Source organism: Apodemus sylvaticus, chromosome 23 (genome assembly GCF_947179515.1).
Source record: "Apodemus sylvaticus chromosome 23, mApoSyl1.1, whole genome shotgun sequence".
NCBI classification, from domain to species: Eukaryota; Metazoa; Chordata; class Mammalia; order Rodentia; family Muridae; genus Apodemus; species Apodemus sylvaticus.
Genome location: NC_067494.1, coordinates 45,726,094 through 45,749,998, shown reverse-complemented (window position 1 = coordinate 45,749,998; position 23,905 = coordinate 45,726,094). Strand labels below are relative to the sequence as shown.

General features: G+C 47.7%; 1 protein-coding gene across 3 annotated transcripts; it reads left to right on the top strand.

The window, feature by feature from the left end:
- Positions 1–1,968: 1,968 nt before the first annotated feature.
- On the top strand, positions 1,969–9,393 carry Tbxt (T-box transcription factor T). Of its 3 annotated transcripts, none has more exons than XM_052169921.1 (8): positions 1,969–2,174; positions 2,649–2,913; positions 3,571–3,705; positions 4,470–4,531; positions 4,647–4,708; positions 6,087–6,260; positions 7,322–7,451; positions 9,117–9,393. In XM_052169921.1, exons 1-8 carry the CDS (start codon positions 1,969–1,971, stop codon positions 9,391–9,393), a joined length of 1,311 nt encoding a protein of 436 aa, XP_052025881.1. The 3 variants fall into 3 exon arrangements, with proteins under 3 accessions (XP_052025881.1, XP_052025880.1, XP_052025882.1); XM_052169920.1 differs by having other exon boundaries at positions 6,084–6,260; XM_052169922.1 differs by lacking the exon at positions 6,087–6,260.
- The last annotated feature ends 14,512 nt before the right edge of the window (positions 9,394–23,905 follow it).

The following is a 23,905-nucleotide window of genomic DNA, read 5'->3' as shown; positions in this document are numbered from 1 at the left end:
AAGTAACACTATTTATTTGCCTCCTCCTGTTTGGAGAACAGTTCAGAGCAATCTTCCACCAGCTTCCTGGACGACGGAGAAAATCCATCTTTGAGCAACAACATCCCCCGGGGCCAGACCAGCCTTCACACCAGAGCTTAGACACCGTCCCGTCAGGCACTTTCGGACCCAGCCTCCCCCGACTTTCACGTTCTGCTCCTTCTAGATTTATTCCAAGTTCCGGGGAGTCTCAGGCCTTAGCGTCTCCAAGGGAGAAAAGGTGGAATCTCCCCTGTATACTTCTGCAAATCCATAACCCAAACTGGCTGGTGGGAGTTGCTGGAGGGTCGGGGTTGGGCACAAACCCAAGCCTTTTGGTGTCTCTGTAGAAGGAAGCGTGGCCCCTCCGCTCAGCCCGACATTTCTTTGTAACCTAGATTACAGAAAAGCAGCGGAGCAACCCAGTGGTCAGTGGGTAAGGGCGGAGAACGGGTAGTCCGGGACATGTTCCCAACCCACTCCGGAGTACCCACTCCCACCTTCCGACGTTGGCGCCTGGAAAACTCTCCCAGAAGTAGGGGCAGGTAGAACCCGGAGCCGAGTGTGTGTGTGTGTGTGGGGGGGGTAGCTTGATACACAACTCTGACCCCCAAAAGACTTCCCAGGGAAACTCTCAGAGAGGCAACGAATTCAGAATTGAGTGCCCCCAGTTGATTCAGGGGCCTCTTCCAAGGAGCTTCGGGGTGGGATGGGCGAGTGGAAGACGAGGAAACGGAGGCTGGAACCCAGACCCCTCGTTAAAGAGTCAGGCGCGAGCTCTGCCTTCCTTTCCGCTTCCTGGGCTCCCGTTTTAGAGGAATGTTATTGTTTAAAGAGACCCCATTGAACTATTTCCTGCTCTTTGTCACCTTCCCCTCACTCTCCCGGCAGAGGTTCTCACCGAGAGGTAATAAACCAACTGCTGCCTACACCGCATGGCGAGGCAGGCGGGTAGGGAAACGCGCGCAGCGTGCGTTCCAACAATCCCCGGAGCAAAGAGACCAGGGACTCCCGGGGCCCGGTGCAGGCGCATCCACCGTCCAAGTCCAGCTTTTAAGTGGGACGCGAGGAACACCTCCTACTGGGGTCGCTATCTGTTCGTCTATTTCCCTCTCCACGCAGGTGAAGGTCGTGGGGGACCCGGTCGCCGAGGTGGGAGTTAGTGGCAATCCACGGGGGGGGGACGTGTCCCGAAGCTTCCACACCTCGGGAGGCTGAGGCTTCGGAGAGGTCAAGGAGACCCGGGAGACGCCGATCCGCCGTAGTCCCGCGCAGGTGCGCGCAGCGTGGACACTCCGCGGGGCCCAGTCGCAGGCGCTGGGGTGCGCTTGGAGAGCGCGTGGGAGTGGAGAGTTTAGCAGCGGCTCTGGGGCCTGGGTGACTCCTGCCCGGCTTCTCGCCCTCCCCCCCACCCCCAGGGTCCGCCCCGCCGCTTTGATGGAGGTGCAAACATTTGGGGGAGGGCGGGGGTGTCGGGACTGCGCCCGACGCTTTCCTTACAGGAAGCGCGCGCGGGAGCCCATTGTTGGCCCCCCAGCCTCCGGGCCCGCCCGGCCGGTCTGATATGGCCGCGCACCACCAATGGGCAGCCGCTCGGTACTTCAAAGGGTGTCCCGCCCAATCCGCCGCGCCCCCCTGCGAGGCCACCTCGGCTGTATTTATGGGGAGGGGACCCATTTTCTCTCCTCCAGAGACTTATTCTTGTCGCGCCTTGCGGGGAGTTCAAGTGGAGCCACGGCTCTCCAGCCCCTCTCCGCCATCCCCGCCCCCTTCCCCCCTCATCCCGGTCCCGGTCCTCCTTTGGCGAATGTGCCGGGATCCAGGTGTGGTCTTTGGGCTCCGCAGAGTGATCTTTTTTTTCCCCCTTGGAAAAGCGGTGGCCGAGAGAAGTGAAGGTGGCTGTTGGGTAGGGAGTCAAGACTCCTGGGTGGTGGAGGGGGTGGCGGGAGGATGAGCTCCTCCGACACCGAGAGCGCAGGGAAGAGCCTGCAGTACCGAGTGGACCACCTGCTCAGCGCCGTGGAGAGCGAGCTGCAGGCGGGCAGCGAGAAGGGCGACCCCACCGAACGCGAACTACGGGTGGGGCTGGAGGAGAGCGAGCTGTGGCTGCGCTTCAAAGAGCTAACGAACGAGATGATTGTGACCAAGAACGGCAGGTAGGTGCGTGCCGCTAGCCGGCAGTCTGGGGGTGGGGGGCTGGAGAGTGTCCCTCGGGGAGAGCATATTTTCTTCCCAACCTGCCGACTTCGTTTCTTCCCGCTGAGTTGAGCCACCCCAGAGGATTCATAACCTTGGTTTCTCGGGAACTTTCCCCGACGAAACCTGAGGAGGAAGGAGATATTCGAACTCTAGGGTTCCTAAGTGTACACTGGTGTGGCCAGATTTGCTTGGGGGGCCGAAACCCTTGGCTGGATTTGTCTCTCTGCTGTCTCAAGAGCCCGTGGGTTTGGTGGGCGCGGGGGTGGGGGACGCAGATGATTTGGTTCAAGGACTGAGAAAGCTCAGGCAAAGATGCTTGCGAGACTGGTTGCAGGGAGTCCTCTGTGGCCTGGCAGGCGTCAAACGCTTGCTGCGGGCTTCCTCTCTCCAACGGATGGGTCCTCCTGCCGGGCGTGCGCTGTCTTTTCCAGGAGGATGTTCCCGGTGTTGAAGGTCAATGTGTCAGGTCTGGACCCCAATGCCATGTACTCCTTCTTGCTGGACTTTGTGGCGGCCGACAACCACCGCTGGAAATATGTCAACGGGGAGTGGGTGCCCGGGGGCAAGCCGGAGCCTCAGGCGCCCAGCTGCGTCTACATCCACCCGGACTCGCCCAATTTCGGGGCCCACTGGATGAAGGCACCGGTGTCTTTCAGCAAAGTCAAACTCACCAACAAACTCAATGGGGGAGGACAGGTAAGCCAACACGGGCGACAGCCGCTGGGCCCCAGGCCAGAGGGAGGAGGGCTTCACCTCTCCGAGCCCGGAACCTGGAAAGAAGAGTCCCCGAGCCTTTGTCAGCCCCACAGAAGCCACCGGCCGCCGCCTTCCCCAATTAAATCTTTAGTACTGTTTATATTAAGCGGATGAGGGTGATATTAAGCTGATGATGACCAGGGCCTGGAGAAGGGAGCTGGGAGTCCTCCTTCACCCTGGAAGGGTTAATGAAGGCCTGTCCTTGGGAACTGGCTCTGGCCCTAGGTGAGCTTTGGTTCTGGATTCTCGGTCACTTTAAAAGTCCAAAGGGAACACTGGTTAGTCTACACAAGCATGCTCATGCCACCCTTCTGAAAACTCTTTAATCGGGCCTGTTCCAGAAAAACTCACTCCAAGTTGCCACCAAGCCAGGCATTTAAAGTTTGTGGCCTTCTGCTGACAGGGTTTAATAGTGTGTAGCATACCTCGCATCCCAGTTCCAGACCATCTGTGGGAAGCAGATGTGGAAAATGCACCCCATGCCCTGCATAACTGCTGGCAATTTCCTGGAGACTTTCTGTGGCTGGATCCACAGTTCCTGTGGACGCTGCAGGCCTTAAGGTAGGCACAGTTCTCCATTCTCGCTGTCTCCTGCAGATCATGCTGAACTCCTTGCATAAGTATGAGCCACGGATTCACATCGTGAGAGTCGGGGGCCCGCAACGCATGATCACCAGCCACTGCTTTCCCGAGACCCAGTTCATAGCTGTGACTGCCTACCAGAATGAGGAGGTGAGGCTTCCGAAGGGGGTCCCCTCACCCCGCCTGTCAGTCCTGGGGACTCGGAGGTAGAACCACAGTACCGAAGACAGGCAAGATTTAGTTCAGATTTTCCACTTCTGTGGCTAAGAGGGAAAAAGCTTAAAATACTCATTCAAACATGTCGCTAGTCTCAGACGACACATCTACAACATGCTTGAAGGAAACATGGACCACGACTTTGCGGTTTTAAGATCTGGAGAGGCCAGGGCACAGTCCCCAATCTCAGCAATAGGAACTCCTAGCAAAAGTTGTCAAGGGTCCTTACTTCTAACCCCAAACCACAGAACATGTGTCATCAGTCACCTGGGGCTGCCGCTGTTCACCTTAACACCACAGCAACTCCAGGATGTGTTGGTACTGTTATGATATCTAGCCACGAGAGAGAGAGAATATGTTTATTGGGAGTTTCACTCAGAAATTGCTTTTCTCTGTAATTTCTCAGCGCTTTCAGACACAGATAGAAAAACAAAGGCTGATTCATTTGCACATTCTAACTTGGTTCTGTTCCTTCTCAATTTCCTTTTTCTCTTCTTTGGTAGTGTTGTCCCCCCCCCACCCCCACCCCCATTTGATGCTTGCTATGTAGCCCAGGATATCCTTCAGTTCACAGTTCTCTTACCTCAGCATCTTAATCCCTGGGCTGACAGGCCTAGGATGCTTCTTCATTTTTCTTCCCCCATCAAATCCTGTGGGAACCAGCATTGTATTAGGAAATACACTTTCTTGTTTTTCAGATCACAGCCCTTAAAATTAAATACAACCCATTTGCTAAAGCCTTCCTCGATGCCAAAGAAAGGTGAGAGATCTAACTGCACTCCTGGGGCAAAGGACCTTGTGGGAAGAAGGCTACCCACTGCCTTTGGCAGGCCTTCTTTTGACCATCCCAAATGCCTTTTTTTTTTTTTTGGCAGAAACGACCACAAAGATGTAGTGGAGGAGTCTGGGGACTGCCAGCAGCCGGGGTATTCCCAGTGTACGGTTTGTTGCACCTCCATAATCCCTCTGCCTTGTTTCAGGTCTAGACTTGCTAAAACCAGAACCCCTGGGGAGGCTTTGGGCTTCTGGGAAGAGTTGAGGTAGCAGGACGGCTCTGCTTTGTGCCTTGGGCTCATGTCCTTTGCTCTGGAAGCCGCCTAACCATCTTGGGCTTTGGATGCTGGCAGGCCGAAATAACTCTAGATTTGTTTCGGTTTGTTCTGCAGCAGGCAGGGTGGCGTGGACTCCCGGGAGTTTAGACTTGGGTGTGATGAAGGTTCAGCTATTACACACACCCCTTTGGAGATGGCTTCCATTGTTCGTGGCTGAAAATGGAATGGCTATCTTTGGAGACACATAGTTCCTGGTGCTCCTGGCTTAGGTGGCTTGTATGGTGGCTACTTCTTTAAAAATTACTCTTTTAGGAGTTCTCCTGGGCAGTAATGGGTACAGATCTATGCAGGCACACAGGGAGAGAAAAGGCCTGTCTCTGTCCTTTTTTTCCCAAGGAGGGATCTTCAAACAATCGAAGTCATTGTTGAGGGGTAGAAGGGTCTTGCAGGCCATTCAGTGGCTGCTAAACCTGCCTAGTGTTCTGCCCTCAAACTACGACCAGCTATTCTAAACTGGTATTTTACCATCTTAGAATATCTTCTAAACAAATGTAAGGAATTAACAATATTAGAGAATCTTCTAAACAAATGTAACAAATGAATTGAATGAACAGGGCTCCTATTGTGTCCCATTGGGTAGTCACCTGACCAGGAAGAAATGGACGGTGTGTGGAGCCAGTGTGGACGCTTGTATGCTCCTTAAGTACTGTGTGAAGAACTGTCTCGTCAAGTGGAGAGCAAAACTGGTTTTAGTGGACAGATCTATCTAGGAGGTGTAGTGGGAAGAGAATGTGGGGGAGTCAAAACAGCAGGGAAAATGGATATGGAAATAGGAAATGGATCCACTAGCTACTTACTCTTGAGGCAGGAGCATGACTATTGGCCTCAGTAGCTGGCGGGGGTGGGGCGGTGGGCGGAGCCATCCTCAGCAGTCTGGGCCCACCAGGTTCCTCTCTCATCATTCTAGATCCCTTTAACATCTCATTCCTGCTCATGTCTGCAGAAGCCACCTGTCTGCAGAACTGAGATTTCACAAAGGTTGGGAGAGGTCTTAGGTCTAATCCTGGAAGACACGGCCATGGGCTGAGCTCAGGCCCCTCCACTGCACTGACGGCCCACTCCAAATGGACACTTGGAAACTAGTCTGCTCTGAGGGGAGGGACTCTGGCTATTCTTCGGTTCTGGAGTCTCCCGGGGTTAGAGCTAGGGCAGGGCTGAGTCTCAAGCAAGGGCCAGTTACCCAGCATGCTTTTCTCACAGCAGGGGGGTGGCTTGTTCCTGGTGCTGGCACCCTCTGCCCGCCTGCCAGCTCCCACCCTCAGTTTGGAGGCTCGCTGTCCCTGCCCTCCACACACGGCTGCGAGAGGTACCCGGCTCTAAGGAACCACCGGTCATCACCTTACCCCAACCCCTATGCTCATCGGAACAACTCTCCAAGTAGGTCCTGTACCTCCATTCAGTGGCTGGGGGGTGGGGCAGGGCGGGGCGGGGGCGGATCCCTCTGGAGAGGCATTTCTATTAGAGTGTAGGATAGACCCAGCATCTCCTGACTCCAGGAGAGACTTGATCAAGGTGTTGGTTTAAACCAGGAATCCCCACAGAGGCTTTCCTTTCAATATCTATGTGCCTCAGAACGTGTGCCAGGCTTTTCAGAAGACAGCTATCTGGGCCTTCCCACGCAGCCATAGCTTGCCCCAGACTGGTCCCAGGTTTAGATGTCCCACAAACCTCTCTAAAGTGACCATATTGGATTAGCCAGGTACAAATATTCCCGACCAGACCAAAGACTTAGCAGGTGTAGAACCCAGGCCCTCAGTGTGGGTATCACCTGAGAACCACACAGAGTTTAGGTCCACCCTGGACCCAGAAGATGGACTGTCAGGCCCAGGACAACTTGAGACCTCTGGCAGATTCTCTTAACACTTGTCTGCTCAGACCAATCTTTATCTGCTCCAAAGGGAGGGGAGAAAATGGCTAAAGAACACCATAAAACAATTAAGCAATTACAACTGATTCAAAATGAAAGGCCTTGGAGACTCCTCTTCAGAGGCTGGCCTCTGAGGTGGGGAGATCATATTTTTAATTTGGTGAGGTCAGGGCTTCCTTAGCCTATCTGAGTCATTGTGGAGTGGAGCTAACGTGGCAGATATTTTTAATTTACTTCTAAAATTAAGCATTCCAGGCTAGGGTGTCACACAGTGGCTCAGCACTTGCCTAGCTAGTATTTGAGAGGCTCCCAATCTGATCCGCAGTACCACAAAAAATAATAATTAAAAAAATAGCAATACCACTGTCTCGAAGGACACCTTAGCGGGATATTTTCTAATAATTAACACTGACAATAAACATCGTCATGCCAATGAGCTAAGCAGGTTTGCTCTTGGCATCTACCCATGCTGCTTTTGTTTGCTGGGTCGGGTTCAGTTGGTATCATTTTGTCACATTTTTTTCCCTTTCGAAAGACCAGCTGGGTAACTTCTCTTCTCCACCTCCCTTAGCCTATGCCGACAATTCCTCAGCATGCCTATCCATGCTGCAGTCCCACGACAACTGGTCTAGCCTCGGAGTGCCTGCCCACACCAGCATGCTCCCTGTGAGTCATAACACCAGCCCACCTACTGGCTCTAGGTATGTATATCTGGCAAGCAACTGTGTGTAAAACAATATTAGGCAGCCCGCCCTCAGTCTGTGTCTCTCAGGCTGATGGAGTTGGTAACACACGCGTAGTTTAAAGTAACAGTGCAGAACCTTTATTCAGTGAAGGCAACACATTTCTTGGCTATTCCTTTTTACAAAGGAATAAAAGTCCTTAGGGGGCCATGCTGAGAACCAGTAAAGAATGAAGATGGTTTGACGGTCCAACAAATTATAGAATAAGCCGCTGGTGATACATTCCCTTCAGATTTATTAATCCACCAGGGTATTGAAACAATAGCAAAGGACTGCATAGCTAGATGTCAACACTCCATCTCCAGTCAGGAAAGGGACCGTGTGATGATGAACTGTTAGTTCTCAGAGGAGGGAGCCTGCCACCCTGCAACCTTGACCTCAGATGTCTAAACCAGTGGTTCTCAACCTTCCCGGTGCTGTGACCCTTTAATACAGTTCCTCATATTGTGGGGACTCCCGACCATAGAAGTATTTTGTGGCTACTTCATAACTGTAATTTTTTTCTGTTATGAAATATAGTATGGATACCTGCTATGCAGGATATCTGATAAAGGGGATCACAAGACACAGATTGAGCACTAGTGGTCTAGGATATTAAACATCTGTCTATGGTCCTAGCTGCTTTAATTTTGGAGATAGCTCTTTACTAATAAGAATTTAGTTGCCTAGTGTTTCTTTGTGGTTTGGTTGGTTTTGTTTGGTTTTGACATAGGGTCTCCGGCTGGCTTTGAACTCAATATACAGTTCAGAGCTCAAGGTCTTGATTCTCCTGCCTCAACCTCCTTAGCTGTTGGGGTTATTGGCAGGTATTACTAATTCCACTTTAACCTGCTCTTAAGGCAAACACACACATAAGATGACAGACTTCTCAATGGCCCTGGGGAATTGCTTAGGGAGCCAGATGATCTGCAGGCAGCCAAGGGCGGACCAGTCATCCCAGTTTGGTGTCTTAGCTTAAAATAGTAATCTGCCTTAATTTACCCAGGCCTGCTCTCCAGTTCAAATGCCTTTGTAGACATGGGATGGTGTGTTAAATAATCTTTTATCAGATCACATTATGTGTTTGTAGAAGAACTCTAAGGAACGTGTTCTCCCCAACAAAACCTTAGCATAGTGAAATGAAATTCATTTCTAGGGTTTAGGCCAGAGGGTTTATTAACACTGGCACCCTTATCTTATAGATTACAAGACACCCTGAAAAAACAGTCACAGAGCAAGGTCAAGCTCTGGAGTCCCTAGCATACTGCCCCATGTTGACACGCTAACCCCTGTCCACTGGACGAGCCCGGGCCAGCAATGATGGCGTTCTAAGGAATAATTTCTTCAGTGGGATGGGTTGGGAACACATTACTCTATGAGCCTTGGTGCTCGGTACAAATTCTGTATGCCAATGAGCACGGAGTTACTTGGCAGAGTCTCTTTTAGCAGGACTCCACTGTGTTTGTGGACACCTTCTTGTTTTTGTTTGATGCAGTAGCTTCTATCCATGTGGTAATAATGAAAAAACTAGTCTGCAGAGCCATGTGGTGAAATTAAGTACTGGTCCTTCCCCCTCATCTCACCCATGTGTAGCTTATTTGCAGCTTCTTCCCAGGCCCCTGATGCCTTTGTTCTTTATTTCAGCCAGTACCCCAGCCTCTGGTCTGTGAGCAATGGTACCATCACCCCAGGCTCCCAGACAGCTGGGGTGTCCAACGGGCTGGGAGCTCAGTTCTTTCGAGGCTCCCCTGCGCCTTATGCACCCCTGACGCACACGGTCTCAGCTGCCACGCCCTCCTCCTCTGGCTCTCCAATGTACGAAGGGGCTGCTACAGTCACAGACATTTCTGACAGCCAGTATGACACAGCCCAAAGCCTCCTCATAGCCTCGTGGACACCCGTGTCACCTCCGTCCATGTGAATTGAACTTTCCTCCACGGGCTGAGACTTGTCGTAGCAACCGGTGTCAACCAGATCTTCTCGGCTCAAGCTGGCAGGCTCTTGGGACAAGGGAAAAAATAAAATAAAAGCTTTCTCCTGACAGCTCCATTTTCAAATAAGAACAGTAGTACATGTCCTATTATCATGTTCCACAGCCTCTTGCTTTGACACCTGCAGTTGTGATGTGTGTGCTGCATTGGGAAGTCAGGGATAGAGAGGAGGCTGTGGTTCAATTTCCTGTGACAGGCACACAGCCCTTTGCTAGGGTCCTATATCTCGTGTTTCTCTACAATGTATATGTGACTTTGAAATACTGGAATGTGTCCACTCCCTGTCCTGCTTTAGTGAGACACATGGTACACTTCTAATGTCCTCCCTTGTTTTAGAATAGTTAACTCTGAGGACAGAAAAACCACAGCCAGCAGATTGTAATGGATCTGGAAACTGTTCTGCCCTCTGGAAGATGCCTGCTTTAAGCACATGTAGCTTTTTGTATTGCGATGCCAACGGTGCGATTTTTTTTTTTTCTGTTGACAAAGTAGCCAAAGACAATCGGCAGAAAGCTTTTTCTGCACAATAAAGGCAATATACAGCACCTGGTCTTCGTGGATTATTCTGTACGGGTCTCATTTGGCTTTCTCCCCCAGGTGTATTTTAGTCTGCTATGAGTGTTAATATTGTAGCCAATTCAGTTACCAAACTGAGGGTATGCATTTTTGTGTCCTTATGCAATCTAATGGCTAAAAAAGTGAAACGATGTACTTTTTAAGTAATGTTGAATCATAGCCGAATGTGCATGGCCGAATTGAAGCCTGCTAATGTCGTAAAATCCAGGATAGCCACCTGTTACAAGAGAGGGCATACATGAGTTGATAAATGTTGATTAATATTAAGTATAGTTGCCATAGGAACCTGTCTGCCCATGGCTCCTAGAATCGCCAGCTCTTTTCCATTAGTGGGGAGATTGCTGCAGTGTCCTGGGGGTAATCTCTGTGGCTGGCAGCATCCGGAGTCTGACCCTGGTTTTGGTTTAATCTAAACCTCTGCCTTCTTAAGGCTGCAGATGGCCGGCCAGTTTGGTCATCAGTAAAGCAGGGCTCCTGCTCGGAAAATGCGCACATTAAGAATGAACTAGGAAGAGGCTGAGGGTTGGGGGTACATCTCATAGCACTGACCTCTTCAGACCACATGCTGACCACCAAGGTTGCAGGATGGCAGGCTCAATCCTCTGAGAATTAAAATTCATCACCCCACTGTTCCAGAATCGGAATCTCTGGGTCCCTTTCCTGGCTGGAGATGGAGTATTGGCATCTAGCTTTGAGGATGGGAAGTGGCTGCTTTCTTGAACACTGGGATGTGTGTGGGATTTAAGTGTCAAGATCTGTGTTGTCCGTGTAATTGGCATTCATTTCCGAGAGGGCTGTGCCTACAAGCATCCTGTGGAACTCCCCATGCCCAGATGTTAGGTGAGTATTAATTAATTAATTAATCCACTGCCAGAACTGGAAAACAAAACAGACTATGTTTTTGACTGTGGGTCCTCACCGGAGCAGGTGCTAAGATTGCGGGCATGGCCTTGGGGGATGCTGATAGCACCTCCCACCCTGGGATGGAGTCCCATCTTGTGATCATGCTCTTGACTCTGCGGATGGGAGTGTGGTCTTCTATTCTAAGGACCGTCACTGTCCCAGTGGTGTCCGCTGGGACTGAAGGGCCTGCAGGTCATTCCTAGGGATGTAAGTTGAGGAGATGCCCTCTGTCCTCTCTGAGATGAACCTTGCGTCATAGTGGGGCAAGTTTGAAGCACAGTCGTGGATGGCTCCCAGTCTGCTTAACTTCATAAACATATTCAGATTTCAGTTATGGAAGCCGTTTTTTTAATAATCCAATCTTTCCAGTAACAAAGTGGAGACAGAAGGGACCATACAATGGAAAGAACCAGGATTTGAGTTCAACCATCTTCCTTCATCCACAGGGGATGTGATGTAATAAGATCTGTTAGAAGACTAAAACCATGTGTGGTGTGAGTACATATGGTTTTCCCCATGCATCTGTCCATCTGCCCATCACTGATTCACTCACCCATCCAAAAGTAGGCATTGTAAGAGATTAACAAACATAGCAATTAAAGTGAGCAGTTATCACAGTACAATATAATAAAGTCACCACCACTCATTTGCTTACTGAGTCAAGATTAATCATTAGCACTGTGTTGGTATGTCGGGTAACCCTGACGTCTACACAGATGTCTAGGAGGGGCTGGGGTAGGGTGTAAGGCTGGAAAAAAGGAAGATTCACCCCAGTGTGATGGGTCAAGCTTGGGCAAGATTGCTTTTTATTTTTAATTTACTTTTATGATTATGAGTGCTTGGCCTGCATGCACGTCTGCACACCGTGTGTGTACAGTACCCACAGAGGCCACAAGAGAGTATTACATCTGGAATTGGAGTTCCAGATGCTTGTGAGCCACCACATGGGTGCTGGGAACTGAATCCAGGTCCTCTGCTAGAGTGACCCATGCACTAACTGCTGAGCCATCTCTCCAGCCTCCGGAACAAGATTTAAATCACATTACTCAAAGCAGTGCACAGTTTAAGCCTCATAAATGGGGCATTTCTGAAATTTTCCACTGAATGTTTTAGGCTGAGATTGCTGTGGGCAGGAGCCTCTGTGACTGAGGGAGGAGTTCCCTGTTAGTTCGTTTTACTTGGTGGAGACCTGAGGAGGTTAGTCTTCTCCTCCTAGACTTCAGGCTCTGTACATGTGACAGCAGAGAGAAAGTATTTAGCATGCCTGTGAGAAGGGAGAGAAGTTTTGAAGAATAGGCAGAAGGCCAGATGTGCCAGTGTTGCAGGATTTTGACTCCAGGACAACGGTAAGTCTAGCTCTGCTGATGGGGTCTTGGGATGAGATACTGATGCATGGATTCCCAGACCAGCTAAGCCACCTGAGAGAGATACCTAGGAGAGTGACAAATGTCTAAAGCTTGGGAGGATGCTGGGAACTCAACCCGGGTGGCCCCTAAGAACAGCAAGTGCTTCTAACCCCTGAGCCACCTTTCTGGTCCCCAAACTTGATTCTAAAAACAAGGAAAGCAAATTAAAGATGTTTATTAACATGGATAGAAACATTCTTTTAAAAAACAATACAAAAGCTGGCGAGATGGCTCAATGGTTAAGAGCACTGGCTGCTCTTCCAGAGGTCCTGAGTTCAATTCCCAGCACCATCTGTAATCCCTCTGAAGCCCTCTTCTGATGTGTCTGGAGACAGCTACAGTGTACTCATAGAAATAAATAAATAAATAAATCTTAAAAAAAAGAAAAGAAAAGAAAAGAACAGGTGGTGGTACACGCCTGTAATCCCAGCACTCTGGGAAGCAGAGGCAGGCGGATTTTTGAGTTTGAGGCCAGCCTGATCTACAGAGTGAGTTCCAGGACAGCAAGGGCTACACAGAGAAACCCTGTCTCAAAAACCAAATCCAAAAACCAAATCCAAAAAACCAAATAATAATAATAAAAAAGAACAATACAAATGAAAGCAAGTTTGAATCAGATCATAGAGTGGTGGGGGGTGAACCCAGGGGCAAGGTCTGGGGGTGTCTTCCCTGCACAAGGACGAGGGAAAGGCTTCACGTGGTAGAATATTTTCTCTGCTGAAAGGTTTATCAGAACTGTTTGTTCAGAGCCGTATATTCAAGTGCACTCTTCCTAAGCCTTATCTAGCTCAGAGGTTCTTTGGTTTTTCCAGTCATCCCTGTTAACTTTTACTTGAGAGGAATCCTGTCCTTTTGGAGACTCCAGGGCACTTGCCTGGGGGCAGAATAAACACTTTCCAATAGCTATCACAGAGATGTTTCAACATCCTGTGGCCAGTTCAAGAAACAGCTGAGTTGCTTCCTATCAAACTTATAGTGGCCTCTGAGTGCCGGTGTCTGAACCCTCAAACCATTCCTCTATATGGACAGTATCTAGCCAGGTGCCCTGGAGTCTTTCTGTTGTTGTTGTTTGTTTGTTTGTTTGTTTGTTTGTTTCAGGCACTCTCAAATGAATTTGCATTTTCGTACCCTGAGACTTTTGATGGCAATTCATCCTCTCAATGGTATCATTAATCTTTTTTTTTAAAAGGATTTATTTGTTTTATGTATATGGGTGCTCTATCTGCATGTACCATTGTACACCAGAAGAGGGCATCAGATCCCAGAATAGGTGGTTGTGAGCCATCATGTGGTTGCTGGGAATTGAACTCAGGAACTCTGGAAGAGCAGACAAGGCTCTTAACTGCTGAGCCATGTATCCAACCCCATCATTCATCTTTCTAACAATTAAACTTTTCTATAGTGTTGATAACTCCCATTTTCAAATCCCTTTGTTCAACATTTCCCTCTTGACTCTCATTATACATATGTCTAAAAGCAGCCTGCCGTAACTGTGCCCAGTTACTGTCTTGAAACTTAGTCCACCACAAATAAATCCATTGTTTTGAATTCCGCCTCCCTTTTTAGACAGAGGTCAGATAGCTAGCTCCTATGTCAGGACCTAATGTGCGTAGCCTGTCGAACAACTTGCAGTAGAGTCATGTTGCATCTGAAACCTTCAGAGCAGTCCTTGCTTCACACTGATACTGGTGGTCTCATTACCCAGAACCCACCAGAATTTCCCATAAACCTTTGCATCCAGCATTCCAGGGCTGTTCTAGTCTTCATTTCTCAAGTCTTCCATGCCACTCTCACCGGTAGTTCCCAAAGAACACACCTTTAGACATCGTAACAACAACAACAGCAACAACAACAACAACACTTTTACTGGTAAGCACTCCCTGTATGAATTACTCGTCTCGCTGCTGTTACAAAATGTCAGACAGAATTCCTTAAGAGAGAATAGGTTCATTTTGGATGGGGGTTTCTGAGTTCCTCGTGGTGGAAAGGCATGGTATCTGGCGTGCTTCAGTACAAGCATGTGGCAGAAGGCAGGGGAGAGTGCATGCTGGAGCCAGGGGTGGCTTTAGCCTTCAAAACTTCACGCTGCCGGCCTAGTCCTAGCAGGCAGACCCTGTGTCTTCCCAACTGAAATCTCACTACCTCCTGGGGGACAAGTATTTGAACCATGAGCCTATAGTTACATGTCGGATCCAACTCTGAATGCTTGGTGATTGTGTGTGTGTGTGTACATCTGGATATTTATCCCTGTGTGTACATATTAGTTTACATATGGGAGCTTAGTCAAGGTTTCTGTTCCTGCACAAAACAATGACCAAGAAGCAAGTTGGGGAGGAAAGGGTTTATTCAGCTTACACTTCCCACATTGCTGTTCATCACAGTCCAGACTGGAACTCAAGCAGGTCAGGACACAGGAACTGATGCAGAGGCCATGGAGGGATGTTCCTTTCTGGTTTGCTTCCCCTGGCTTGCTCAGCCTGCTCTCTTACAGAACCCAGGACTACCAGCCCAGGGATGGCTCCACTCACAAGGAGCCCTTCCCCCTTGATCACTAATTGAGAAAATGCCCCACAGCTGGGTCTCATGGAGGCACTTCCCCAACTGAAGCTCCTTTCTCTGTGATAACTCCAGCCTGTGCCAAGTTGACACACAAAACCAGCCAGGACGGGAGCCATAGTCTTAGGTTGCTTGTCTTTGTGGTGGGTCCACCACAAGCAATCTCAAAGAAGATGTAAGAGGCTGAACAAGGTAAATATAAATTCCATTTACATATGAATATGAATATGAATATGAATCTGACTATAAAAGTTTCTCCAGTGAGCAGAGTAGCCGTCTGCTTCATGGCTGCACGGTTGCTTGTGACCCCAACACCATAGAGGTGACCTTCTCCTTTTGTTCCTTCTGGAGATGGTAATTTTAAGTGGTGGCTTCATTCTTAATCTTTTTTTTTAAAATTTCTTTGATGTATCATCTCATTTCTTGATTCAAAAAATCTCTACCTTATTTTCCCACTGAGTAACTTTGTTTACTAATATGTTAGAAGCCAAGTTAAAGTGATTTGCCACGTTGTTACATACAGACTAGAGACAGTTTCACGTTGGTCTGAGAATAATTATTTTCCAGCCCAGATTTTACCTACTTCCAGCAAAAATCTCTTAGAAAATAAAACAGCTGAGATTTTTCTGTCTAATATGTGGAAATGCCACTTTCCTGTCGAAGACTAAAATTTTGTTATGCACATTTTGTTGGTTTGTACTGCTTCGGTGAGGAAGTGTCCCAAACAGAGACAAAGGTCCCTCTGTGAGCACCGTGGGTCTGGCAGTGTGGTGAGCACACTGTGTAGTGTGGCCCTGGCTTCTTGCCCTGTCTGGGATTCAGGCAGCTGCCGCCTGAGGCTGGTGCTGTGTGCTCTGGTCTTAGAGGCTAACTGTGGAAAATGCATGGCATTCCTCATCTAGGTAGGAGAATGTCCTCATGGACACATGGTTCAGAGGGCACTGAGGAAAATTCCTGTGTCCGAGTGATTGATGGAAGGCAGACTGGGAAGCAGGAGGTGGTGAGTCTATCGACGCAGCAGTGATAGTAGTTTTTGATTTATTTCTGGTTGGATAATTAAGCATGGCTTGAACGGTGACTTGTATTTGGTGGCTTTGTAAAATGTCTCTTTGCAGAGGCTGCGAACAAGCATTTGTGTGGCTGGTTTTGATCTTTCACTTCAGGTTGGGAGAAGGTTTTGGATAGTATGTGCACCTTCAATAAGATGTCCAAAGAGCAATATTCCTGTGAACTAAAATGACCATAATTTGGTTGTATATTGCCATCTAATATATTGAGATGAAGTTAAGGAAAGAGCACACTTATATTATAATTAGGAATAATCTAACTTTGTTTCTTTTTCCAAGAGTGCTAATAGATTAAGAACATTAAAAGCAAAACAATCGCAGTAAACAAAGCTCACACTACAAACATTGTCAGAACTTACAGAAGACTGTCAATTGTTATTAAATTTAAAAAAAATATGTATTGTCTGACTGCTCTGGTGCATATACACCTGCAAGCCAGAAGAGGGCATCAGACTCCCTTTGAGATGGTTGTGAGCCACCATGTTGTTCCTGGGAATTGAACTCAGGACCTCTGGAAGAGCAGACAGTGCTCTTAACTGCTGAGCCATCATCTCCTCACCAGCCCTGTAGTTTCAGGTTTTATTATCTAACCAGTAAGCACTGGTTCTAGCATGGGAATTTGGAAACATGTCCACACCATGTGTGAAAGGTTTGCAAGAAGCGTGCTGGCCCTGTTGTCTGGATTGCAGCGAATTGCTTTGTGAGCCTTGCTTCATTTCTGCCCCACTGAGGACAAGGACAGCTGGGCGCACACATGTCGCCTGTCTTTTCTGCTCATTTCCTTTATAGCCCACTCCTCTTTCTGACACAATGTCTTTCCATAACAGACACTCACCTTCTGTTCTTTTCTCAGCTAAATCTTGAAGTCCTCTGATATTTCCAGAAGAATCCTTCTGCAATTTGATTTTCTATTTGCATTATAGATTTTATATAAAATGTATTTTTCATTAATTTAACCTATGTTTATTAATCTGCTTTTTTTTTTTGTTTTGTTTTTTTTTGTTTTTCCAGACAATGTTTCTCTGTGTAGCCCTGGCTGTCCTGGAACTCACTCTGTAGACCAGGCTGGTCTTGAACTCAGAAATCCACCTGCCTCTGCCTCCCAAGTGCTGGGATTAAAGGCCTGTGCCACCACTGCCCTACTGAAATGCTTATATGTACACTGGGTATTTGTATCTTTCTTCAGCACTTTATTTTGTTATGCAATTTTTGAACAGGCAATTCAGAACTGGTGCAGATGGTTTTAGTCTATGCATCGATGTCATAGAAGATATATAGTCTAACTATTATTTCCAGTGCCATTATGGTCTTTTGCATCTCCATTTGAAGTTTAGAATTAACTTTTCTATACGGACAAAGTAACCTGCTGGGATTCGATTGTTTTTTTCTTTCAACATTTCAGTAGTTCGGCTGGCTGTGAAAGCCCACTGTCCATGCAGAGCCTGTTCTCTGGCGGGGCATCTGTGGACCATGCTCCACTGATGCAGAGTGGGGAACAGCCCTGGTTGTTATTTTGGGCACAGGACGATAGCTATTCAGCCATTTTTTTATTCTTTTTTTTTTTTTTTTTTTTTTTTTTTTTTTTTTTTTTTTTTTTTTTTTGGAGACAGGGTTTCTCTGTGTAGCCCTAGCTGTTCTGGAACTCACTCTGTAAACCAGGCTGGTCTCAAACTCAGAAATCTGCTGCCTCTGCCTCCCAGAGTGTTGGGATCACAGGTGTGCACCACCACTGCCATCTGGCTTTTTTTTTTTTTTTTAATTCTTTACAACTATTTTCCAGTATCTTATGGGTCATTGGGTCAAATTTGGTGTCTACTGTGGGCTTCTCAATGTAAAGAGCACACTTTTGTTTTGTTTTGTTGGTTTTTGAGACAGGGTTTCCCCGTGTACCTGGCTGTCCTGGAACTCACTCTGTAGACCAGGCTAGCCTTGAACTCAGAAATCCACTTACCTCTGCCTCCCAAGTGCTGCTGGAATTACAGGCGTGCGCCACCACCGCCCGGCTAAGAGCACACTTTCAAAACAGAGTATCTTAAGCTTGTAACTAGTTTATCATTTCATTTGGGAGGCTGTTTCCCGTTTTCATGTTCTTTGCTCTCTCCTTACTATACCTGTTGGATCTAGTTTGTGAGAGTTCATCTTCAGGTTTTTGTTTTTTTGGGTTTTTTTCAAGACATGGTTTCTCTCTGTAACCCCGGCTGTCCCCCGACTTGCTTTGCAGATCAGGCTGGCCTTGAACTCCCAGAGACCCACTTGCCTCTGGGTCAGGTGCTGGGATTAAAGGGTGCACCACTGTGACCAGCACTCTACCTGATTACTCTTCTTATTTTACTTCACTTGGTTGGGCCCTAACCCTGCCTCTCGCATCTACTGCTTTTGACCACCTCTTCCCCTATCCCTTTCTTTCTGTAATTAGGATGAGCTGATGGAAGTCGCAGTGGTTTTTGTTATTTTAAATCTTTATACGTGTGTAAGGTTGATGTTCGTGTTGGATGTTTATGCGTGAATTCAGGCATGTGCACCGTGAGGTCAGAAGAGAACGTCAGTTATCCATCTCCCCTTCTACCTGGTTTGAGACAGGGTCTCTTGCTATTAACTCTTGCAGACATCAGGCTAGCTGTTCCTTGATCTCCTCATCCCCGTCTCCCGCCTTACCACAGGCGTGCTGGCATTACAAGCATGCTACCACAGTCAGTTCCATGTAAGTGCTGGGGACTTGAACTCAGCTCCCCACACTTGCCCAACAGGCACCTTGCACCTTACCCACTGAGCCATCTCCCTGGGGCCATTGTTGCTAAGGCTGGAGCCATATAAGGGTGATAGAGAAGGTATACAGAAGGACAGAATCTACCAAGTGTGCCTTAAAACTATCCAGTTCAGGGCCGGAGAGATGGCTCAGCCGAGCACTGGCTGCTCTTCAGAAGGTCCTGAGTTCAATTCCCAGCAACCACATGGTGGCTCACAACCATCTGTAATGTGATCCGATGCCCTCTTCTGGGGTGTGCCTGAAGATAGCTACAGTGTGCTCATATAAATGCAAATAAATGTATCTTTTAAAAAATCTTAATAATATATAAATAAATAGATTTTTTATTCAATATATTTTTTATTTACATTTCAAGTGATTTTCCCTTTTCTGGCTCCCCACTCCCTGAAAGTCCCATAAGCCCTCTTCCCTGCCCCCTGTTCCCCCATCCACCCCTTCCCACTTCCCTGTTCTGGTATTGCCCTATACTGCTGCACTGAGCCTTTCCAGAACCAGGGGCTACTCCTCCATTCTTCTTGGACATCATTTGATATGTGGATTATGACTTGGGTATTCCACGTTTCTAGGCTAATATCCACTTATCAGAGAGTGCATACCATGATTGATCTTTTGAGACTGGGTTAACTCAGTATGGGTTAGTATGAAATAAATAGATCTTTAAAAGATTTTTTTTTTTCCTTTGAAAAGAGCTCTGGGTATTTAATGCTCCTGGTCTTCCTAGTGCTAACTGTGAGCCCAAGGATCTCTGTGCTTCCAACATGAAGTGTTTTATATTGTGATGTTAATATTAACATGAAAGATTCAGATGGACAAGAAAGGAAAGGTTATGGCTTAAGAGTAATATTATCTGTTAAGCTGACACAAACAGCAAGAAAGAAGAGGAAGCTCAATTGACAAAACACGCCTCCATACATTTGCCTGTGGGAAAACCTGTGGAGTATCTTCTTGATTAATAGTTGATGTGGGAGGGGCCAGCCCACTGTGGGCGGTGCTATCCTTGGTCTGGCAGTCCTGGCTGGTCTAAACAAGCCGTGGAGAGAAAGCAGTATTTCTCCATGTCTTCTGCTTCTCCAGGTTTCAGCCTTGACTTTCTTGTTATTTTTTAAAGCTTTATTTATTTATTTATTTATTTATTTATTTATTTATTTATTTATTATATGTAAGTAGCTGTCTTCAGACACCCAGAAGAGAGCATCATATCTCATTCTGGATGGTTGTGAGCCACCATGTGGTTGTTGGGATTTGAACTCAGGACCTCTGGAAGAGTAGTCAGTGCTCTTCACCACTGAGCCATCTCTCCAGCTCAGCCTTGGACCTTCGTAGTGATAGACTGCCACCCTTTCTTTCCCAAGTTGGTTTTGGTCATGGTGTTTTATCACATCAGTAGAAGCCCTGACCAAGACATCTATCCCCCCAAAAAGGGGAATTTTATTTTCCAGAAACAGTAGCATGCACACGTTGCACAACCCTTTAGCACACTCAGCCCCCACACCAGCCTAAATCTCCATCACAGACAAACATCTGAGCATACTGTGGTGTACCCACACAGTAAAATACTTCTTAGTAATGAGAAAGGATAGAGGATTGGTATTTGCAACAAAGGGAAGAATCTCAAGGTGATTAGCTTGTGTATATGAAGCTATGCAGTTTAACATATATGCTGTCATGTCTGTCTAACGGTTCACAAAATACAAGCTCATTTGGTTGAGATGGCATAAGTGGTAGCTTGCAGAGCATGATGGGAGGAAAGATGGGTCACGGGAGAGCGTGTTTGGGTGTGAGGGATGTGTTCACTTTTGACTGCAACCCTCCTGGAGTACACACCATCAAACTTGTGTAAGTGTGCATTTAAATATGTGTTTAATATCTATGCCATTTAAACATACATTTGATTAATTCTACCAAATGCCATTGTCTTCATTATATGTCTCTGTCGTGTCTTTGTATGTCATTGTTGGGGTCTCCATTGCTGTGACAAAATACTATGACCAAAGCAACTTGGGGAGGAAAGCATTTATTTGGCTTACATTTCCATAACTGGAGGAAGTCAGGACAGGAACTCAAACAGGGCAGGAACCTGGAGGCAGGAGCTGATGCAGAGGCTGTGGAGGGGTGCTGCTTACTGGCTTGCTCCTCACGGTTTGCTCAGCCTGCCTTCTTCTAGAACCTAGAACCGCCAACCCACGGATGGCACCACCCACCACATAGGTTGGGCCCTCCCCCATCAATTACCAGTTAAGCAATGTCCTGCAGGCTTGCCTACAACCTGATGTTATGGAGACATTTTTATAGCTGAGATTCCTTCCCTCCTCTCAGATGACTTTAGCTCCAGTCCAGTTGACATAGAAGGAGTCAGCACGGTGATGTATGTATCAACACAGCTGTGAAGGTTTAAATGTACAGGGTTTAGAGAGTGGTGAAGGCAGGCACAGGGCGGGGCGGAGACCCGCGGGAGTGCGTGAGCTGGGATGTGTGGGGTGAGAGGGCCAGCTTTGGGGGCTTCTCTGGGGGAGGGGGCAGTCAGGCCAAGCTTAAGCACCCAGGGACATGACTGCTCCTATTTCCTGCAGAGATTGCTGTGTCCATCAGAGCATGGCACAACCCCTCAGGTCTCTCTCTCGGGGGTTGGGGGGAAGGAAAGACTGCACTATATGAAGTGCTGTGGGTACTTTACACACACATCTATGTGAACACAGCACACATTTCACACATGCATGCACATACACCTTCATACACTCAAATAGACATATATTCATGTAAACAAGCCAGGCGTGGTGGCGCACACCTGTAATCCCAGCACTTGGGAGGCAGAGGCAGGTAGATTTCTGAGTTCAAGGCCAGCCTGGTCTACAGAGTGAGTTCCAGGACAGCCAGGGCTACACAGAGAAACCCTGTCTCAAAAAAAACCAAAAAAAAAAAAAATCAAAATCATGTAAACATGCACACTTCATGCACATTAATACATATATTCATGTTAACATATACATTTGTATAGGCACAGATACATATCTTCACATAAACATGTAAACTATTCATATTAATACATACACATGTATTCATTTTGCAGTACACATTTAAATATTCATTCCTATACAATATATGCACATATGTGCATGTCCATTTACATATTTATATATTATATACAGTACAATTGTATATCTATAACTGTCTGGATTGCTGTGGGTGATTTTGGGGACCAGATGGGGTAGGCTACAAGAGAATGGCCACATATGTGTATATGCACACATTCACATATGTAAATACACACATTTATGCACACACAGCACCTACTAGGCTTCTTTATTTCAATAAACATAAATTTAGAAGTGCATATATAATATCTACATATGTATACTGATAGAATGTTCACACATATATGTATACACATTTATATTTATACACATATACAATATAAATTAGCATATAGGACACTTGTGGTCTTTAATGGCTAACTGAGATGCATAAAAATAGTATACATATTCATAAACACACAAGATTTCTTCCAATCCCATTTTGCCAATGAGAAAAACATCTCAGAGATGAACAGCTGCTCAGTAAAAATGCATAATCAATGTGAACCGAGAAGTGGGACATGCAATCTCTAACTCACATCTGGGTCCAGAGCCTGGGCTGCCTCTGTCTGCCATGGACCTCCCAGCTCACAAAGAGCCCTTGTGCCGAGGCCTCCAGACTTCATCTTCTTCCTGTCTCCTTTTGGTCTCGGCACATGTCACCCAGTATGTGTCACATACCCTCCTCCCAGAAGTGACTAGGCTTCTGTATTCCAGGTCTGTGCTCAGCACTGCGGAGGAGTGAAACTATGTTGCTTTGTTGGAAACTTTGTTTCGGAGTGAAACTTTGTTGCTCATGCCTTTGTGCTGCGCTGGGGTCCCTGCAGCGATGCTGGTTCAGGAGCGTCTCAGACCCAGCGTTTACTTAACCGAAGTTTAGTTTCGCCAGGGCATGCTCTCCTTCAATCCTCTTAGACTTAGGTGATTAGGATCGGTGTTGTGAGGAGAGTGGCTTTGTCTAGCAATGAGGGAAGGTGCTAATTCTCACACTGTGGTCACTGGGCATCTCTGGAAGCCATTACTCAAGGAACGAGACCACGGAATGTTGTCCACATAAGCGGAAAATCCTTAGCTTTGGATCAGTGAGGGCGCGTTAGTTGATCTAGTTGGTGGCCCGTGTCTACTTGCTCCAGACACCCCCTCCCTTGCCTCGCAGGCTCCCTGCTGACTCTCAGAGACTCCCTGAGAGTTCTGCATGTGGCCATGGCCCCAGCTGCTGAAGCTTGGGCAGCGGCACCCAGCGATCGTCTTTGCTTCTGCCTTCCGTGCGGTGACTGTGGTAGAGCTGGGTGGAAAGGTTCCTTCATGGCTTGTTCCCTGGAACAGGAAGGGTTTCTGTCAAGAAGGAAACATATGGAAGGAGAGAGAGGGGGGGGGGAGGGGAGGAACACTGGGAGGTCCCTAAATCTAAGGGAAGCCCTCAGGAGTCAGCTCCTGCCAGGAATCTATGTGTGCGCTAAAGGATAATAAAGCCAAGTGAGGTGCAGGGTGCACAGTGTCTTCTCGGTGCTGATGTCAAAGAGCCAATGAGATGCTCAGAAGGCAAGATTCACAGTGACAGTCCCCTAGGAGACTGAGGCAGAGGAACCTGGAGCTGTGTCCTGGCAAACCTCGCTCTAAGCCAGGGTCTTATTCTGGTTCCCACCATGACTTCCGGCCTCTAATGCTCGCTCACACTAGCACCAGGTCTGCCAGGAGGTGCAGGCAGGCAGAGGCACATTACAGTGTGCTGGAGGATGTTCAGGAGAGGGTCAGAGGACTGGGATCTATTTAGGTGGCAAGTTCGAGGCTAACGGGGGATTTTTTTCAAATGCGATTGGGCACGTTCTGGATAGTATGGCTGCAGTAACTAGCAACTTTCAAATGCACCTGTCCAGCAACCACTTCAGCGGCCTTGGAGACACACTGTCCCCACTTGGTTACTTGAGCACATGAGTGGAAATCCACCTCCCTAGAGGCGGGGTTACAGGTGTACACTGTTGTACCACCATCTGGCTTTTCCTTTCCGGGCAGGTTTTGGGAATCTGAACTCAGTCTCATGCTTGGGGGGCAGGCCGTTTGCCCACTGAACAATCTCCACGGTGGAAATTTGGGGC